The following is a 20,330-nucleotide window of genomic DNA, read 5'->3' on the forward strand; positions in this document are numbered from 1 at the left end:
TCTTGACGGCAGACCGACTGATAGTATCCGTTTTGTGATAGAAAACTTGGTAGCTCGTCGAGATCAGATGCCATTCGAAGTTCCAAGGAGAATAAACAATCTGATCATGCGATATGTTCGGGAAGACGAGATGAGATCTGATGGATGTCTTGGCGGATCTAACCCTAGCGCTGATCATGCGGGGAGAAAGGCGGAAAGCGGTTGAGTCACATGTCCTGAAAAGAGATACAGTACCCAGGTATACATGAAAAGAGGATTATAAAGCAATGCAAAATGTATCTTCTTGAACGTACTCAATTTCAAACATATGGGATAGAACTCAGAGAAAAGAACAGTGCATATTGAACAGATGAGTAGAAATTATATATTTTGTGATCTATTCGTGGGATTGCTTTGGTCGAGGAGAAAAGTCTTGGTTGTTGGACAAAGTAAAAATTGGAAAGCCTTATCTCTTATCGCACGTGAACACGAATTGTGGGTCAATTTTCTACGCGACTCGAACGCGTCCAGACGACAACCACAACAGTAATTTTCATCTGACATACTTTGGAAGAGTGAATATGGCAGACATTGAAGGTAGTGCATCGCCAAAGCGTGTACCTCTCAATGAATCCGCCGACCTCTCAGCACCACTTCGAGGATGTGTCATATGCTGTACATCTGTTCCGGACGAAAAGCGTGTAAGTTGATACAGATGCAACGTCCCGTCTCTAGGCAGCTCCTTCCTGACATCTAACCTCTGCAATAGACAGAAATTGCGCAATGGACAGAACAGATGGGTGGAGTCCATCGCTATGACTTGACCCTCGACGTAACCCACCTCATTGTTGCCGACTACAACACGGATAAATATCGATATGTCGCACGAGAAAGACAAGATGTACAGCCAATGACAATACAATGGATTGAATCCGTGCGGGAGCTATGGATGAATGATAAAGAGATTGATTTCACGGCCTTGGAAACCGAGTATCGACTGCCTACCTTTCATACTCTTAGGTTCAGCATGACAGGCTGTGATGACCGTAAGCGCATCAACGCTCTCCACTATGACCTTCTACTAATACTAATCCGTAGCCCAAGAACGATTAGAAATTGCCGAACAAGTGAAGGCTAATGGGGCAACATATGAAGGCGACCTAACAAAGCAAATTACACATCTGATATCTTTTCGAACAGAGGGGGCAAAATACAAGGCAGCCAAGAACTGGAAGCTGAAAATTGTATCTGCTGAGTGGTTGAGGGACAGTATTGAAAGAGGCATGATCTTGGATGAGAGGCTTTACGATCCAATATTACCAATAGAGACGAGAGGAATAGGAGCCTGGGACAAAACGAAGCCGAAGAGGACATCACTTGGCAAAAGATCTCGAGAAGGCAGTGCGGCAAGTCTGGATGGAGGGAGGAGAAAACTCCGAAGAACGGCGAGCACAAAATTGAGCAGCCAAAGTGCCAACATCTGGGGAGATATTGTTGGAGGGGGAAGTATTGCACAGGTGTCTAGGAGTGGTGTGTGGGATACTGCCGAAGATGCAGACTTACCCCGGGCTCAAGAAACGAGGGCCAGAGAACCTATTGCGCCACCGAACCCTTCTTCAATGCAATCAACAATCGAGAATCCATCGATGCAGGGGATGTTCAGTGGCTGTCGATTCTATGTTTATGGCTTTGTCGCCTCGAAGGAGCAAATCCTTCGCGGTCACCTAATTTCGAACGGCGGTGAAGTATCAGACACAATCGAGGCTTTGGTCGACACCGAACCACGGAAGGACATCAAAAGGCTTTTCCGAATCGTTCCACACGACCTTCCAGGAGAGAAGTATCCATTACTGCCAGATTCTCAGCTTGACATCGAGACCATCACTTTCTGGTGGGTGGAACGGTGTCTCCATAACAAATGGTTTCTGGAACCTAGCGAGAGCATCATCGGCCAGCCTTTCCCCACATTTCCAATCCTTGGTTTCAACGAAATGACCATTTCCTCCTCCGCCTTCACTGGAATAGATCTTCTTCATTTCAAGAAGGCTGTCGAGCTGATTGGAGCCAAATACAGCGAGGATACGACACCACAGTCTACAGTTCTAGTCACAAAATCCGTTATTGCACTAAGGCACGATAAGTCTGAATGTGCTCAAATATGGAACGTTCCCATTGTGACAGCTGATTGGCTGTGGGACTGTATCAAGTCTGGTCAAAGATTACCATACGCCAAGTATAAACTTAGATTAACCAAAAAGCGAGCAGAGTCAATACCAAATGTAAAGGAGCGACCTTCTTCCAGAGCGTCAACTCGACCGGAGCGATCGAAGAGTGAAATATTGAAACCCATCACTGCGTCGTCTAGCGGCCACTCGTCCAATACAACTCGACCACCTCGAAACTCCGGTCTGGACGTTACAGCATTTGCAGATGACGGCGCCAGCAGCAACCTCACAAGATCTGCTCGACAATCCGGCCTCGATGAGACTGCATTTGCAGACGATGAGCCTGATAAAGCTACACGACCTGCTCGAACTTCTGAATTGGATACCACAGCATTTCAGAAGGAAGTGCCTAGTGTCAAGGACGAACAGGTTTCTCAGGTACTATCCTTCGGACAGACTTCGTCCACCGAAGATATCCCAATTAAAGCACCACCTTTATCAGAACGAAGCATAAACTCACCAACAAGAACAACCTCAACAGCCTCAGCACCATCAGAACCACCACCACCAAGCCGACCCTCAGAAGAGATCAGTAACGCTATCTCATGCCTTCTCGCAAAGTCCAAAAGTGCCGCCGCTCCGGCTCACACCGATCCCTCCGAAGGACGCAGGCGAGGCGGGAACCGCATCCTCGGCCGTGTGACCAGCAATGTCTCAACCGCCTCTGCCAATCGCTCGCGAGCTACATCTGTAGACTCAACAGCAAGCCATGGGCATCCAGTCCAATACCCATCCTACCTCGCGGGCAAGACAGCCAATGACCATATAGACATGCTAGTCAACGGCGACCGTCAGCGATTAGAGAACCTCGATAGTCAGCCGTCGAGTACACAGGTGCAGTACGATGATCCGGAGAGTACGACGGCGAGGGAGATAGTGATGGCGAGGATGAATGGGGAGAAGATTGAGCCGAAGAGGGCTGGGCTTAAGGAGAAGGCGGCTACGATTGGAGGTGCTGGTGCGAGAACAACGCGGAGGACAGCGAGGACGCCTGGGTTTCGATAGATTGGTTGGGTGTTGGTGTTCGTGACTTGAATTGAATAGTAATGAATTGGAAATCGAGACTTGAATGTTTAGCTTCCCGAGATGCTGTGACTTGCGTGATTGTGTGGTGTTGATACGAACATTGAGAGATTTATGTCGACTTCCCGCCTCTAACCTCGAGAATTTAGCTCCTCGACGCCGACGTCTCGTTCCCACAGTCTTTAATTGCTGAACAATTGAAACGTACCTAGCTAGGTATGCATCCCATCATAGGCAACGCTCTCTCCCTCCCGGAAAAGAATTGTTGATCGATACTCCCCAGCCTCGGCTCAGCCAATCAGATCCCCGCCTCGCTAAAGGTCCTATAACGTTGAATAAGCAAAACGGTAAACAAGAATTAGTAGGGCTAAGTAGAGGGATACAACGGACCTCTTTCAGGACGCCTAAGGAAGCAGCTGTAGCTACTAAGGATAAACAATGGTCTCGCCCTTGTACTAAGCAGCAAAGCTTCGGGCTGACGGATCCTGATAAGACCCCCCGCTATTTAGGCACGACTTATCTATGAGGGTGTTACTGCGAGCTGTCCGTCGGGAGTCTGTGAATGGTTTTGTCTTTTGGTTGGATGGTGGGATGGTCGCTTTTTGGGTGGGGGGAAGGGGGGGGGTGGGGAGCAGGGGGAAATGAGATTTTTGTTTCTTAATCAGGAATGAACATTTTCTTCGATGTTTTCTTTGGTTCTGACGACGAGTCTCCCTAGTCTTATAGCACGAAAATAGGGGGCAGAAGTAAAAAGGTTTGTCATTGTTTTGTTTAAGAAGGGGTTTGGTTCGGCTTTTCACTTCGGGGTGCTGTCTAACTTTTCATGAGTGTTTATCTCGAGAAGTACGGGCAAGAGCATTGAATAGAATGAGAGACGGAAGATTGAGGATGGAGGATGGGACTCAGATTGTTAGGCTTGCAACGGCATATCTCGCGATATCAATGTTGTGGCAGAGTTTAATGTTGTTGAGTGATGCTCATCAAAGGCTTAGCACATCTAGAATGAAAATTTGCACGGCCTTTGTGAACCTTTCATTTTGATTGGTCTTGAATTTCATCGCTTTCCTCGCACTCAGGCTTTCTTGCTTAAAAAAATCATACGAGCATCATAACTGGATTGAATTTTCGTATATCCATCAGCCACAGAGAACCACCCAGCAGGTCATGTTTGATGGTAGTATAACAGCTCAAAAGTCTGCTCTGCTATACTATTGAGCGGTAATTGGAAAATCGGTTGATTTCTTGCGACATCTGGGCTTAGGATCGACACATCAACCATAAGTCGAAGATCTGAGATGAAGAAGGATCCTGTATATACACACAAATCTCTTTGTTTTGTATCAGATACTCAATTGCAAGTCCATGCCTCTACATTCTCATCCCATTTGCTGTATGCATTCTTTACGACCTCTGTAGCAACTTCGAGCAAGTAAATGTTCGGCTCCCAATCAAACAATGCTTGAGAGAGTAGCTGAGCGATCAAGTTACTCGGATCACCGTAACCGCTCGGAGCGTTGGTCAGGACAACTACCGCGGAGTCGGTTTGGGAAATGTCATGTATGTCGATAGGAATCCGCCCAGACCGCCGGTATGTCCGACAATCTTTTGTGATGCGAAGTCCTGGCTAAGCTTATACGGTGTAGAGATGAATTGTCTATTGGTGATGGTGTTCCATTTATCGGTCAGGGTCTTGAAATTATAGAGTCCTAGTCCATAAGCTTGCAATGATTAGAGGCGAGAAAAAATTGCGGCTTCGTCACGATGCTCATAGCTTCAAGGACGTTTTGGAAGCTTGAGGCAGTTGAGCCTTTTGCCTCGAGACTAGTGCCGATACAATCAGAGCCATTGCTAAAGCCCCCTTCTAATCGACCGTCTGCCATCTTCGTTGCGGCGATGAGGATTTGGCTCCAGAGTAACATGTCATGCACACAAGAGCGCAGAGAGCCAGACCCATCAAATGCATCACCGTCCTTCGGCGTTGGATCGGAATTGTCGTATAGGAACCATCGTCAAGAACAATATATGGCCTGGCGTAATTATCGTCCACTTTCCATCGAGTCACGTACGAGTCAGTCCGACCTCTTGAAGTATGTTCTTCTTGACATAGGATCTCCAGGATTCACCGCTCAGTTCGCTGACAAGAACTGCTGCGAAGGCGTACGTCCAGTTGTTGTAGCTCCATTCCGACCGAAAGGGAGAGGCGCACGGAAGATGGTTTGTAATGTGTACAATATCTTGGCGTTTTACAAATACTTGGCCGTATCGACCGATGACGGTAAATGGTAGCCCCGCAAGACCGGCAGAGTTGAAGAGGATATCGAGTAAAGTAGCTTCATTGCTGACAGTCTGGTTATGAGGATTGTTGAATCGCGGGGACCAGGTGCTTATTGGGGTATTGAGAAAAACTTTATTTGACTTCGCAAGAAGGCTTAGGGCTATGGAAGTGACTTGGTGCAAGACACGATGTGATACATGGTCTTTTCATCAGGAATTCTGCTGTCGTCTCTGTCACAGATTCCGAATCCTTTAGTGTAGAGTGTTTTGCCATTGTGCATAACACCGATCGATGCCGAGGAAGCTTGGAAAGGTTCAAGTATGTTGACGATGGTTGGAATCACAGCCTCGATGCTAGAACGGTCTCATATTTAGCTGTGATTTTGGGAATGATCTACTATCATCGGGGAAATAACTCACCGGGCTTTGCTAGACGCATGCTCTGACGATGATGACGTGGACATTCGCGACATTAGAAAGGCTATTACTATGAGTTTGAATAGTCGAAGTTGATAAAGTGAAGCTGAAGTTGAATAGCTCGCCGGCTGCTCGCCGTGTTCGAGCTGTGACATGTTGAAAAAAGAGAGTCAAGCATCTATGCCATGTGGTAAAGTTGGCAGGAAAAAAGTTAGGCCGACCCTAAACCTTAAATAATTTTGTTGCACGTCGCAAAAATTCAAGTTTCTCAAACGCCAACAAGAAAACCTCAAGAAATTTGAAAAGTTGTGCAAGTCAGGAAATTTTTGCGCTAGTGGACCATCAGCCAATCAAATTACAAGATTTCATTTGTATGTGTTCTTCGTTGAGAAGAAATAATTTGGTGGTTGCGATACGCAACGAAAGATTTAAGGTTTTAAGGTTAACTTTAGCTTCAAACCTTAAATATTTTTGTTGCATGTCTACAGAATTTGTCTCCTCAACGATAAACTTCTCTAAAGATTTCAAATGTTAAGCAGTCAGGAAATTTTGGCGCTAAGAAATTCTCGGCCAATCATATTGCAAGGAATTTTTTGTATGCGTTTTCGGTGAGAAATAAATTTCTGGTGAGTGCGATGTGCAACAAAACCCAGAATTAAAGTTGGACCAATGAGAGGGCTGGGAGGCTTTAGTGTGAATTATATGGACTATTCAGCTTTGATTGGGTACAATAATGACATTTTGACATCGAGACAAGGCACTTGCTGCATGCCTTGAACTAAAGTCCCAATGTTATCGCCATGGCTATCAAGCCCAAACTGATCGTGGGGAGTGCATCGAAACAGAATTAGAGGATACCTTTGCAAATATCGCTCCAAAAAAAAATTGACGCTCACTAGGCATCACTTGAATCTAAAATCGCAACGCTAATCCCTCGACATCCAGAACTTCTCCATGCTCTGACTAGCTTGTAGCAAAAGTCCAGCACAACTTGCAATCTCATCTCGACAAAATTGGTGTGGCATTGGGTAACACAATGCTGCTTCACGATCAATGCCAACAATCGAAGAGAAGGCTTATTCTGGAAGGTCTTTGAGAAGTGTTCCTCGCAGAGCTCAAAACGTCGGTCTATCAAATGTAAGGAACAACAACTGTATTCAGTATGGACTGCGGCCGATGCTTTTCTTGTTGTCATGGTAAGGCTCAAAATGAGGCACAATTCATCTCAAGCAAGGAACACACTAGCGGCATGGAATAACAAACAGAAGTGTGATTGTTCTGGAACTACCAGTGAAACAGCGAAGCATATGAACTGTAGACAGGCGATCAATTATGCTCAAATCACAAGAAGTGTGACACAAATGGCAACCTTATTGCTCCACGAAGGCTCGAACGTAGTCTCATCCAAAGTCGATGACGTGAAATTGGTTCTGAACTGGATTTGAAAATTTAATATTGTTAAGGTAAGGTAGCTAATGGCGCATGTGATTGCCCATTGCTATTCGCTCCTCTCCTCTCTTTCTCTTTGCCAACCAAGGACCTCGAGGACGCAGACAGCCAGATATCCGGACCTATAGTCTCTTCGTCCATACGATGGGCTTCAATGGTCGATTCCACGTCCTTGGCCACGGCGCCGTTACTACTAATTGTTGTCTTGCCTGTTGACCAGCCATACAAGAATACTGATTTGTTGATAGACGTCAAACTCTCCAACACTTTCTCGGCGACGGGAGGAAGGCTGGCCATGATTTCTGGTATGTCAATATCAACGACAGCAATAGGTAGAGCCCATCCCAGCGGGACAGCGTAATCTGAGAGCTTTTGGAACTCTCGTATACGGTCCTCTCTGCTAAGCTGACAGTCTGTACTCGTATCGAGCAGCAGCGTAGCTCTCCTCTTCTCCGTTTCGGTTCCGATGATATCCACGATCTCTTGCATTCGAACCGCGGCTGCTCGAGTACATACCATTTTCCGATTGCCACACGCAGGCCATAGGTTAGAGGGCAACAACTGGTCCTGGTTCTCTACTTCTATCTGCCGCGAGATTGCTTTGTTGTGCCAATCCTCAGGCTCAACTCTTCCGTGGGACAAATCGCTAGCGAATGCAAGCAGAATAGTGCAATCAATATTGAGCGACTCAGAAAAGAATTCAAATCGATCTGACGCCATTCGATGAATCACAGAGGAGATTGGAGGGTATTCAGAAGACACTTCTTCGGACGTTTGTACATCCACCCCCAACTCCCTGATCTGCTTTAGGACATTTCCAACCTCTTTCGAATCCGGTACGGCCTTGATCTTTGGGAGAATGAGTCGTACGGTAGGATGACGGTATCGTATCCTAGTGACTCGAGAAGCTTTGACAAGTGCTTCGATTTGTTTCACCAAACCGGGCTCATCGTCGTCGTCATCCAGAGATTGCATCTCGTCGTCCTCGTCACTAGATGAGTCACCGGCCCATCCAGCTCTTGTGAGATCCCATATTATTCGTTTCTCTGTTCTGGAAGATACTTTGATCCATTCCATACCATCTTGTGACACAATGTCTACCGTTGCGACATCTTTGCGATGCCGAGTTCCCCTCGTTAATACCTTGCCATTGGTGTCTCCATTATTTTGCTCGTGTTGCCAGAAGAATCGTTTGCCCAATGCTACCACACTGCTGCGAGTTTTTGCTATGGACCATACTGTATCGAAGAAAGATAGATTGGACGATCGTAAACCGTGCTTCGTCTTGGGTTCATTTGGGTCCGAAACGGCAAGCTATGAACTGGTATTAGTATGTGGCAGATGTATAGGCAACAGGGAGCACTCTGACTTTATTCAAGAGCTTCATCTCAGCGTAAAGGCCTGTCTTAAAGGCCCTCACTTCAACCCGCTTTTCTTTCTTCTGCTGTTTGAGATGTGCCTGGAACTCCTCCAACTCTTCTAGTAATAGCTTGCATCTCTGCTGCATTCTAGTTGCCATTGCCTGGGTCTCTTCTGCAGAGGCAGATATGTCGAGTGCGAGTATTTTTTCATCGAGCTCATTGTCAGGCTGAGGGGCATGGCTATCAGCCTTGCCATTCGTGGCAGACATTCTCAAGGTCGTAGTGGGGTACTTGGAAATATTCGAAAGCCGATTTGGCTGCTATGAAATGACAGAGCGGCCTGCATTCTACGTATGCAGACGTGTCTTGGTATGCGATCATGGGGGAAATATTTAGAATTGGGTAGAAATAGTTGTGGTCGAGTCATAGCTAGCAAGTGGCCGACGTCCAATTTTCGAGGGTCACGTGTTACATGCACTTTTGGAAAAAAAAGTCCAATCGACCTCGGACCTCGAAGTCCCAGACATTATTGGAAAGATGTCATACTCAAATCAAGTGATCTAGCTGAGAAAGGGAACAATGTCGCTGCTGTGGAACACAGAAGCACGTTTCAAATTTTCTTGAGATCGCCCTGCAACTTGGGCGCCCATGCTCATGCTCATCTACACTATATTGTTGGCAACGCGCCAGCTAGTGCTGAGCCATTGATTTTCATGCTGCTGTTGCGGATTGCAAGTACCCAAAGATGAAACCTTCAATCTCAATGCCCTCCCTTGGGATCGCTCACCAAGACTCTTCCGTATAGGAGTGGGACATGCGACCATGCTAGTGTTGCTGTTCCCTGCCTGCTACTCCTCAATACTTCCTACTCATTTCAAAATTGGTTCAGGGCACTGCTTCTGCCTTTGAAATGTCCGGAAACGACGTATGAGGCGTCTTTGAGCTACTCTCTCCTCATCTGGGCAAAAGTTCCTAGATTAGAAGGCCTCATTGTGGCTCGTCCATCCAAGATACGACTTCTATAGTCTTACCTGTGTTTACCGTTCACGGTACTTGATAATTCTATACCATTTTCTACCAATTCTCTGGTAGCACTATACTTGGTGTATGATATTCGGCAATACTTAGGTACTTCTCGCTTAACAACGAGCAGCAAAGCGAAGCAAAAAGGGGGCTGAGCAGCACCACCCGGTATGACTCAATTGCAACCGAAGGACTCTTCCCCGTTCAAGCTGCATAGAGAGTGCTCGAAATTGTTAACACACCATCAAGTCAAGAACTAAAGTGAGGCACCGTCCCTCATTCCACCAAAACACAGTCATTATCACAAACCCACAACTTCCTCCCCAACTCCTCCACAACGGAACTGCCAACAATGGTCTCCTCTCAACCTCCACCTCCCCCTCCTGACCCCGAGAACCAACACCTCTCCCTCACCTCCTTCCACATACTCCTCCGCTCCAACATGCTCCCCAAACCCCGCTCCCTAACAACCCACCAAGAAACCCACACACCATCTCTTTTCTCCCCAACAAGACCGCCAATAACCACCCTCCTAATCGGCGACTCCATGTTTGAACGCTTCAAAACCACTGGCATACACACCCGCATCGCACAATCCGGCTCTCAAACATTCAACGCCGGCGTCGGTGGAGATAAGGTCGAAAACGTGCTTTATCGTCTCGATCTCGGGCTCTTAGATCTTCTTTCGAAGCAAGACGAGAAGATCAAGATTTGTATTGTGATGGTTGGGACGAATAATCTCGGCAAGAAGACACCATTGAAGGTTGATAAGTATCGTCTGTTGGTGCAAGCGCTGCTGAGAATCTCGGACCGGGTTCTGTGTTGTGAGATCTTCAAGAGAAAGGATATCGAGTATTCGGTTGTGGAGGAGAGTAATAGGATGCTGCGGGAAATGATTGGGGATGTGAATACGAATCTAAAGGATGAGAGGGTTCGATGGTTGGAGGCGCCGCCGGAGATTGGGATGGAGAGGTTGGTGGATCATGTGCATCTTGATGAGGAGGGGTATGGGATCTGGGATAAGGTTTTGTGGGAGAGGATAGAGGGCGAGAGGGTGGGGATGGAGAGTTAAGGAAGTGAGGATGAGTTGTTGAGACGATGGTTTGATGCTGGGCTCACACTAAGCTTCACGCACAAATTGCGCATACTGCGCGGCCAGCGGGGACAGCGGGGACAGCGCTCATCGCGAGCAACGCGCAGATATCTGATTGTCCAGTGATTTGATCGAAAGTCTGCGACCTCAAATTCCCACTCGAGATCATGGTAGAAGATTTGAAAGAGACTAAAAGCTTGCTAGTCAACTGAGAACGAGCGTTGTCAAGAAACGCCGTTAAATGGAACAGTGCTTATACAAGAGTTGGCACATTGCAGAAGGAAACAAATGTAGTGAAATAGTAATTATCAATAGTCTATAAAAAATATACAAATGAAACTCAAGTATACGCTCCTCCAAGCGCCAATGCTAATGCCAATCACATCCTACTATTCATACACTTCCCTATTATCCGTCCCCTCCCCAGGACACTATTAACGAGCAGGTTGCTGCATCTCGGTATTCCTCTCCTCCTTCTTCCCGCTCCCAATGATAGCCATCACGATCCTGCCAATGATCGTCTTCTTCGCAATACTCAACGCCATATGCTCCTTCTTCGGTTGCATAGGTTGAGCGCTATTCGAGCTATCGACCTGTCTCGCAGCCTGAGCCTCAACATGTTGTTCCTTAACCTGTTTCTTCAATGTCACACCCATGACCTCAAAGATAAACACGATAATTGCTTCCTCGATGAGAGCCACGCAGAGGAAGATGGTGGTGTTGCCAGTGAGGATGTTGTAGCGGGAATTTCTGGAGAAGGTGCTGAGACCCGAGTAGACGATGCGGACGAGGAGGAAAGGGAGCGCGATTGCGACGGCGACGAAGAGACGGCGCTCGCCTGCTTCAGCATGCTTGACGAAGAAAGCAATCAGGATAGTGAAGATAACGATTGCGACGTATGAGACGATCAGCAGACTGGTTCCGGCCTTGTTGAGAGTACCTGGGTGGTATTGTCCTGTTGATTGAAAGTTGTTGCCAGCGTCAATGCCACCGACAATACCGAGAATGAGACCGATGACGATGATGAGTTGAACGAGCTGCAACATGCGTGGGTGGAGGAATGTGTTGTATGATTTGTGGATGCTGTCGAGGAGGCGACTGAGGAAACCCAGTGTAGCGATTTCGAGGGGAGAAATTCCGATGCTGTTGAGGATTGCGGAGCCGGTATAGAGACTGACGCTGTCGGGGTTTTTGATTGTAGCTAGTTGCATGATAGGACCGATGATTCGGGCAAGACAGAAAAGGATAAGATAAATCCATCCTGAGTTGCGGCGGAACCCATGCGTGATTGCGAGGTAGATAGCGACGAAGAGACTCGGGATATAAAAGACAAGCTCTGCAATAGAGACATCATTTCGATACGTGAGAGTCATCTTGAAGGTATGAATTGATAACAAGACTGCTTGATTGTAAAAAGCTTGAGAAGTAACAAATCTTGCGAAAGCTTTGAAAGTGTTGGATAGAGAAGCAATTGACTTGAGACTGAAGTGTTTGCTTGTTGCGAATGAATAACAATCAATAGACAAAGGAAATGTGAGAAATATATACCCCCTTGAACATCATGTATAGCTCCCCATTGAGCGGCATCAAACTCCAATTGAGCTCTCTTTGGGGATGATTCTACGTCGCGCTAGACCCGATATGGCGCTCTCGACGCTCGCGAATTTGCAGGGCGGTCCAACCGTGCCTCAGCCCCAAGGAAAAAAATTGGGTGGTGAGTAATGTGGCTGCTCCACGACACGACGCTCAATCCAGCTGTATCCGCGAGTCAACCAATAATGATTCATGACCGGGCCATTTTACACCCTGTTGTCGGTTGTGATTCCGGGGGTGGCTGACATTCAGATCTCTGTCGCCAGCACACAAGCTTTCCAGAGCAGCCAATATCGGACCAGGTCGGAACTTCATCCAATTGTACTGGACGTATCAGTGCGAGACGTTTGATAAGATTGACAGATCCCGTGGGGATGGTCAGCGAGCTGTCTCCATCATGGTTAGTGAAGTAAAGCGGGAGGATTCAGAGAAGTGAATGAAGGTTGGGGACAGAGCTTCTTTGCGCCGACATGGACAGAAGCGGTCTAGCAGCTCGCACGTCAAAGTGATGACTGCTCCCGCATCTCAAGGTTGTCTCAAGTCGATGAAACCCTTCATGGGGAGGGTAATGAAAGAGGCTGTGTCAGCACCTTAGAATGGAATGAGTGTCTGTTTGAAGAACTCGATATCCTTCATGACGAATTTTGTACATGTTTTTGCTCGGTGTCTCCAGGAGATACGCAAGTGCTCCTAGCATGCCGTATTAGGATTAGTGGCGGTAGTGTGGCCGAGCACTCAGCCACAGCCACAGAATGGCGTATGTATGACCAATCAAAGGCTCCAAATACATTTTTTGCGCGTCGACACTACTCACTCTAGATGTTGCTCTTCTCGAGATGTGACCAGGCCAATTAACTCCCTCAGAGTGCTCCACGAGTCGGCTTTGCTCATCATCTCGAATTATGGCCAGTCAATCAACCTCTTCTCGAGATGCTGCTCTTCTAGAGCTGCGACCACGCCAATTAACGATCTCAAAAGTGCATCTCGAGATACTTTATATTTCGGCTTTGCTCATCATCTCGAGTTATGGCCGGCGAATCAATCTCTTCTCGAGATATGATTAGCTAATTACCGACATGAATTTTTTTTTGGGTTGCACGTCAATGAAACATGTAGAAATGCTTAAACTTCGGCTTTACTCAACTCCAGTTGTGACCGGCCAATCATTGACCTCAAATGGGTTTTTGTTGCATATCGATGGTTTCTGCAGATTTCACAAGCAAGCAGGGGCGATAACGGCTTGCTGAGTAATGACCCGTGACCACAGCCCTCTCGGCTTTCCCCGTCACCGTAAATCCGCGTTCACCTTGCTGATTTCTACATACCTTTCCTAATGAAGCATGCAATGCGACGTGCCTTGAGGCGAACATCAAGCATTCCAACTACACCCACCATACAGCAAGTACTGTAACTGTTGACCATGAAGCTGATAGACTCCAATAAGCTGACCGGCGCAGTTTTACCTGCGTGTATACATGTTTTTCTCCTGTATTTAAGCATGAGTCCTTGAATGTTTTCAAAGAAAGGAGCCACGTGAAATTGGAAAGCTTACCTTTATGTTTTGAAGCTTTTCTATACTGCTCTTATACCTATCCTCTTCAATCATTTACCTCCCGTTGAAAGGTTTGATCTGTAGCAATTGTTCCTTGAGCCATGGTGTACTGTGGGAAACCTTCGAAAGGATGCAGCCATTGCAGGCAGCGCAAAATCCGAGTGAGTGGATGCCCCCAATCTTTATAGCAACCGCACAAGCAAGCCATCTGGCCCTATTAGACGTGGGGTATGCATTGCGAGAGATCGTCTTTGATTACTCAACTTGATACGACGAGGAGTATTAGGGAAGAGTTCCGACTGATAGCCTGCAGTGTGATCAAGGTGTTCCTGCTTGCAGTCAATGTATTAAAGCACAGAAAGAGTGTTCCGGTTACAGGAATATGTTAGATCTGGCGTTCAGGAACGAGAGCGAACACGTTATCAAGAAAGCAAATGCAAAGTCTCGGAAGACGCCTCCTAGATCCAAAGAGGCGTCGCCCATCCCCAAGAAAGATCCCCGCGCTGCAGCCGTACCTGGACCAGCAACTCCCGTCCCATCAATTATCGTATCAAATGTGACGAGTGACACCTTCCCAACATTATTCTCCGATGACTGGCAGAATACTGAATCGGCCACACCATCCTTCCCATTTTGCATGCAGCCGACTGCCCAGGAGAGTGGTTTCAATTACTTTATATCCAACTTCGTCAGGCTACCCAATGGCCCGTCGCACGGACATTTCTCATATGTCGACCACCTATACAGGACTGGTGCGCTCAATGATACATTACAGGTAGCCATCACGGCCACGGGACTCGCGAGCCATGCCACCAAGACGAAATCAGCAACACTTATGGCTCGGGCCCGGAGAGAATATGCATTGAGTCTTAGAAATATCAACGCTGCTCTGATATCGCCAACTGAACGTCTGAAGGATTGCACATTGATGGCAATTCTTGTTGTAGCTGTTTTCGAATCAATAGCAGGAGCCAAATCGTGTAAGCAATTCGTTCATACCTCTACCATTCCCTATATATGACCCTGATCAGTACTAAACTCCATAGTATCCCTGAAAGAATGGACAGAGCATATCAATGGCGCTGCGACCCTCGTCAAAATACGGGGTCGCAACCAACTCAAGGACCGATGGAGTCGAGGTCTCTTTATCCACGCCACATCACACGTGGCGGTCAGTTGCATGCAACGAGACGCTGCCATGCCACCTCAACTAGTTGAACTTCGAGCCGAAGCGCTCAAATTACTTCCAGTGGATCCAGGCTATCAATATTTAGGCACGAATGACGCATTAACAACTTTTCGTAACGCCCTGAAGACTGGGGCAATTAAAGACCCAGAAGCCGTCATTGCAAGGGCACTGACGATTGACAAAGATCTCGTCCGTTGCTTTATTGATGTGCCTCATGGCTGGATGTACGAGACAGTATTTACGGAGACAGATTGTGAGGTAGTGTTTGATGGATCTTATGATGTTTATTTCGACCATTGGACCGCTCAGCTGTGGAATGCTATGCGAGCAAATCGCATCATGCTCCACGAAACTATTCGCAGTCAACTCATCCAAGGCTTCACATCCACACCACCTCAATTCACAGTCGAGTATTTCCAAACACGGTTCCAAGATTCCGTAAAAATCTGCACCCAGATGCGAGACGAGATTTTCCGGGGCGTACCTCAACATCTAGGATTCGTCACCCGAAAACCCTTCACCTCACCCTACAGCTCGACGACTTCTTCGCCTCCTTATATGGCGGATATGTTCTCGGAAACAGAAGCTACAAGATCACAGCTTCCTACCACCTCATTCACAGACCTCCTTTCCGACAACACCTTCGACTTGCCCCCTCCAAAAGAAACCCTCGTCCAAGACCCAACACACCCTTCGATCGGCGGCTACTTCCTCCTCTGGCCACTATACGTCTCGGGCATAACCCGGGTCTCCAATGCGGAACACCGAAAATTCGTCGCTAACACGCTTCAATACGTGGGAGAAACGATCGGGATCAGAGCTGGGAGTAATCTAGCAGCGTTTATGCGGGAACATAGTATGCAGCCACCGCCGGCAAATGAGAGTTGGAGGGGGAAGATGGGTCCGGTTACTGCTAGTTCTATATCAGTGGATGAGGTGTTGATTGATGAGAAGCCGAAGAGACCACTAATTGAGATGTTGGCTAGGGAGGAGATGGAGAGGGAGGAGAGGCTGAGGGCTGGGAGGGCGGAGGTTGAAGGTAGAGTTCTGTAATGTACATAAGTCTTAGAGAGATACAGAGATGAACTATCTACACATAGGACAGGCCGACATGAGTGAAAGTAGGTGTGATGTTTTTGCGAGATTGAGACAGCAGAATCACGTGGATTAGGTTTGGCCCGTTTCCCAAGCCGTTGCTTCCTTCTCGAGTTCCTGCTGTTTGCGCCTTACGAGACACATCATATACATCTGACCAAGTTATTTGACATTCTCATCACTTTCATCATAATTCTTGCAAGCGAAGATTTCATCCATACGTACCAAGCATCATGTATTATGTTACCGAGTGTTCAACTTACAAGAGCATCGCACTGTTATTGACTTTGTCTATGTACATCCTGCAGATCAATTCCCCGTTATCAATGTTATAGGCCCCCGAGAGGCTAACGGCGAAGCATCATCCACGTCTCTCCCAGAGCGACTGTGTCTGCTACAAAACGAAAAACAGAAAACCATCGATTTCAGGTCACACCTTGCACATCACCATCTTTGTCTTTACTCGCCATTCTTTGCTGTTGCACCCTGGTAGTTGTTTTCTCCGGCTTTCTGGTCATCAATCTTGTTGAGCTTCTCACACATCGCACGCGCAACTTCGTCGATGAGCTGAAGCTTATGCTGTTCTTCATCCTTACAATCACAAAGGAGAGAGCCTTCAAATGGAACCAAGGCAAGTCCATCTTTCTCCTCAACAGCTTTTCTTGCCGCGCCTCGAATTGCTGGACTGCTGGAATTTCGGAAGCCCCTAGTGCCGTAGCTGCCTTCTGCGGTGAGCAAGAATGCCAATCCATGGTCAATGAGTGGATTGAGCTTTGCCTCTTCTTTCTGAACATATTCTGCAACTTTACAGTTTTGATAATGACTGTGAGCGCTTATCAGTCGCGCTGGAAGTTGAGCGAGCTGCTCCTTCTGCCGTTTCGTGGCCGAAGTGTGTTGTCGGACTGCTGAGCATGACAAGAGCTTCTTTCTCACTGCATCGGCCCGGACAGAGCTTACACCCTTAGGAGGAATATTCCATCCTTGCTTGGAAAAGAAGTAATCTGCTGTGGGCTGAATGGCCTCTTCAATCCACTTTTCTGTCAGAGCCTTTCTCTCTTCATCTGATCTGGCGTTTCTGAACCCTGGTGGCATGTAATCGTCAAGACCATCCTCTCTTGCGGCTTCCTTCTGGTACTGCAGGTACATTTGTGTGCAAGGATCTAGAGCGTCGTGCCGCCATTCTGGATCTACATTATCATATGGTTCTGTTGCCAAGTTGATTTGCCAAGCCCAAGTTGGATCTGTTGGCTTTACTCCGAATTCCTTCTTCGTCCGCGCATACCAGGAGAGGTGACAGCTGAGATAGTCGATCACCTGGATCCCAAGTCCATGAGTTCGAGGGCGGTTCGCAAACGGAGTGTGATGACACAATGTATCCGGTACATAGAGTTCCCTTTCTACTATGATCCAATTGTGTACTTCTTCAAGCAAGAATGGCGGGCCCCACCCAGCTCGCATCAGCAGCTCCGACTGGCGCGCCGCGATAGATTCTTTGGCAAATACTGTGCTGGCATTTCTTTGAAGCTTCACATAGCCCCGAAGTTGTCGAAAGTTCGGTGGTAGGAAGGACTCATCGCACTCTTCTTCCGAAGCCATCACAATGTGCAGGGCGTAGAAGAACCTTTGTACGGTATACCCTTTCCGCATGTCATATGCTTTCCAAGTGTATTTGTGCGTGTAGTCCTTCCAATGGCTGGGACTGTCCCTGCTTGGGAGTAGATGTTGAATGCCATCACCTGCTTCGACAGCATCTGCCATTTTTTGGATCCTCTCATCGTTGAATTGCTCATTGAACTTTGCATACTCTATCGATTGGTGCAAAAGCACCTCAGCAAACGAAACCTCGTTCGTGAGTGATTGCAAGTGCCCGGTTGCATCGTGGATCTTTGGATCATCCTCCGATAATTCTTCGAGACCTTTGGTTGCATTTTCTTTGGCACGCTCCAAGTGCGACAAGACCATGATCAGAGATGTGTCAAGTGTGTCGCAGACTCCTCTGCGGCAGTAATGACCAACTCTCTCAAAGCATCCATGTTTTATGAAGCTAACGTGAAGGTCGCTGTCCTCAATATATTCGCCATACCATCTCTTCGCATTTTCAACAATCTTCCCAATCTTCAAGCTCTTCCACGGACTATGTTCTCCGCTCTGGATTAATTTGCTGAATTCATCTCGGCTTAATTTAGATCGAGATTCAGGATCTGCTTTTCTAAACCCGGCCGGAAGTCGAGGACCAGGTGAGGTTTTCTTCTTAGTCTCGAAGCGGAAGTGGTTTTCTTCGCAAAAGTCCAACATGTTTGCACAGACTTCATTGAAATGGTAATAGAGCTCTGCCATATCTTCCAAATATGACTCGGACTCTGGAACGAAGAAATTTCTTCCAATGACAACGGCTTCGCCGCTTGACTGGCGGGCTGCAATGTTGCGAGCTTCGATCAAGTGGGCCAAGGCTAGACATAGTGCTATTTCGTGTTGATAGCCCCTGATGAACAACGTTAGCTATTTCTGTATTCAGAGGAGCGAAGGAGCTTACCAAAATTGATCGTATGTCCATCCATCAAAATCGCTGTTGCAGACCGGGTCATCTGGGAGTACGATCTCGAGATCGCCGTTCTCGTTCTCTACGTCCTTGTTGTTGGAGATGATGGACTCAATAATAGCTAATTTCTCCAGCTTCGCATCCTCATCATTGGCGACAACAGTGACGACCTCTTCAGCAGCACTTTCACTTTCTTCGTGGATGTCAGATACTCCCTCAACCTCACCACTCTCGCTTCCACCTGGTGTAGTGGGTAGGAATCCCATTCGAGCAGCTGTCTCAGTCTCTTCGGCTGTAAGTACAATAGTCCAAGGCGCTTCTTCAATGATATCTCGCATAAGATCTTCCTGGGCTTGGGGAGTAATGCTGCCTGTCTCCGTCCGAGAACTACTCGTAGATCCTTGAGAGCCATCCTCGATATCCTCGCTGCTGATTTTGGAAGTAGCATCAACCTCTTCGCCATCACTCTCACTCAGGGTCTCTGTTTCAGCCCAAAATTCCTCTTCCTCTTCGAGAAGGGATTTAGCGAGCTTAGCCTGAGAAGACTCCTCTGCGAGGTCTCGTATGTAGTTCTCGAGTTTGGCTTGAGAAGATGCTATTTCAAGTTCTCGCATGTTAGCCTCGAGTATCTGCTCATGTGGTAGCAGAGCATTGTCTTGCGTTCTGCTCTGATGTGTTTCGCTCTGTTTCCCCCCCCGAGAAGCTAGTTCAAATTGTCTAGCAAATGCCCTTTGGATAGCCTCTTCGCTATCTCCAAATCGGTCCCAGGTATTGTTGCTTGTCTCGCTTTCGGGACTGTTGGCGGGCGCTTCGATACCCTTGGATGATACCTTCATCTCATCGAGTTCTGCTCTTAACTGAGAAACGAGTTCCATCCCTTCGCCCAGAATTCCGACAAGCAGAGCCGGGTAAGCCATATCGACTTTCTCGGAAGATTCGGGAAGGTTGTTATCCGTCTCGCTTTCAGAGACACTCTCACTTGCTGCCTTGACCTTAACGAGTTGTGCTCTCAGTTCATCACAGACTTCAAGCTCAGCATCGAGAACTTCGGAAAGTATGGCTTTTCTAGCCAACTCTTCGTCAGAGAGGCTTCGTAGGATATTGTTGCCTCTCTCGCTTTCGGGACTGTTGATGCGTGTCTGGGTGACCTCTTCGGGGTTGGTTGGCGATATCGATATCCGGGTTAGGGAGGCGATCTTAGGGAGTTGGGTGTTTTTGGCTGCCATTTTGCTTTTGCGTAGTGCTTTGTTTCGACGTCCTTTTGCCATGTACTGTACAGAATGTGTTTTGGTACTGGGAAAGACGTGAAGAAGTTGTACAAGAAAGATGGAGAAAGGTGGGAAGCTAAGGAGAGCTGGTTCTTAAGTATTGCCCAGGAAAGAGGACCGGACCTGATGAATCAAGGCCATTCGGGAATGTCAGTTCGGGAGGGAGGATGTGATTCATTGCACTTGCTGATAATCCTTGTGAATTTCCGCTTGGATGATATCGAGTCAGATGACGGCTGGAGCATACAAT

At 47.4% G+C, this 20,330-nt stretch overlaps 7 protein-coding genes across 7 annotated transcripts; 3 read left to right on the forward strand and 4 right to left on the reverse strand.

The window, feature by feature from the left end:
- Positions 1-525: 525 nt before the first annotated feature.
- Positions 526-3,269, forward strand: LY89DRAFT_715108 (uncharacterized protein). The gene is made up of 3 exons (XM_018218179.1): positions 526-680; positions 749-1,025; positions 1,078-3,269. The coding sequence occupies exons 1-3, from the start codon at positions 561-563 to the stop codon at positions 3,207-3,209; spliced, it is 2,529 nt and encodes an 842-aa protein (XP_018076480.1). The 5' UTR covers positions 526-560; the 3' UTR covers positions 3,210-3,269.
- A 2,318-nt stretch (positions 3,270-5,587) lies between these two features.
- LY89DRAFT_394738 (uncharacterized protein) lies at positions 5,588-6,182 on the reverse strand. The gene is made up of 2 exons (XM_018207220.1): positions 5,922-6,182; positions 5,588-5,855 (listed from the first exon to the last, which is right to left on the reverse strand). The coding sequence occupies exons 1-2, from the start codon at positions 6,071-6,073 to the stop codon at positions 5,663-5,665; spliced, it is 345 nt and encodes a 114-aa protein (XP_018076481.1). The 5' UTR covers positions 6,074-6,182; the 3' UTR covers positions 5,588-5,662.
- A 1,166-nt stretch (positions 6,183-7,348) lies between these two features.
- LY89DRAFT_608889 (uncharacterized protein) lies at positions 7,349-9,131 on the reverse strand. The gene is made up of 2 exons (XM_018210510.1): positions 8,737-9,131; positions 7,349-8,681 (listed from the first exon to the last, which is right to left on the reverse strand). The coding sequence occupies exons 1-2, from the start codon at positions 8,995-8,997 to the stop codon at positions 7,377-7,379; spliced, it is 1,566 nt and encodes a 521-aa protein (XP_018076482.1). The 5' UTR covers positions 8,998-9,131; the 3' UTR covers positions 7,349-7,376.
- Positions 9,132-9,942: 811 nt separating this feature from the next.
- LY89DRAFT_715111 (SGNH hydrolase) lies at positions 9,943-10,823 on the forward strand (the record flags this gene model as incomplete). The annotated part of the gene is made up of 1 exon (XM_018218180.1): positions 9,943-10,823. Exon 1 carries the CDS (start codon positions 10,104-10,106, stop codon positions 10,821-10,823), a length of 720 nt encoding a protein of 239 aa, XP_018076483.1. The 5' UTR covers positions 9,943-10,103.
- A 335-nt stretch (positions 10,824-11,158) lies between these two features.
- On the reverse strand, positions 11,159-12,403 carry LY89DRAFT_394756 (uncharacterized protein). The gene has a single exon (XM_018207221.1). The coding sequence runs from the start codon at positions 12,215-12,217 to the stop codon at positions 11,279-11,281; it is 939 nt and encodes a 312-aa protein (XP_018076484.1). The 5' UTR covers positions 12,218-12,403; the 3' UTR covers positions 11,159-11,278.
- A 1,375-nt stretch (positions 12,404-13,778) lies between these two features.
- LY89DRAFT_778446 (uncharacterized protein) lies at positions 13,779-16,231 on the forward strand (the record flags this gene model as incomplete). Its single annotated transcript, XM_018222209.1, has 3 exons — positions 13,779-14,150; positions 14,303-14,969; positions 15,036-16,231. The coding sequence occupies exons 1-3, from the start codon at positions 14,091-14,093 to the stop codon at positions 16,229-16,231; spliced, it is 1,923 nt and encodes a 640-aa protein (XP_018076485.1). The 5' UTR covers positions 13,779-14,090.
- A 460-nt stretch (positions 16,232-16,691) lies between these two features.
- On the reverse strand, positions 16,692-20,038 carry LY89DRAFT_778447 (uncharacterized protein; the record flags this gene model as incomplete). The annotated part of the gene is made up of 2 exons (XM_018222210.1): positions 16,692-18,755; positions 18,807-20,038. 2 exons carry the CDS (start codon positions 20,036-20,038, stop codon positions 16,733-16,735), a joined length of 3,255 nt encoding a protein of 1,084 aa, XP_018076486.1. The 3' UTR covers positions 16,692-16,732.
- Positions 20,039-20,330: the final 292 nt, after the last annotated feature.

This window comes from Mollisia scopiformis, assembly GCF_001500285.1.
Source record: "Mollisia scopiformis unplaced genomic scaffold LY89scaffold_4, whole genome shotgun sequence".
Classification (NCBI taxonomy): Eukaryota; Fungi; Ascomycota; class Leotiomycetes; order Helotiales; family Mollisiaceae; genus Mollisia; species Mollisia scopiformis.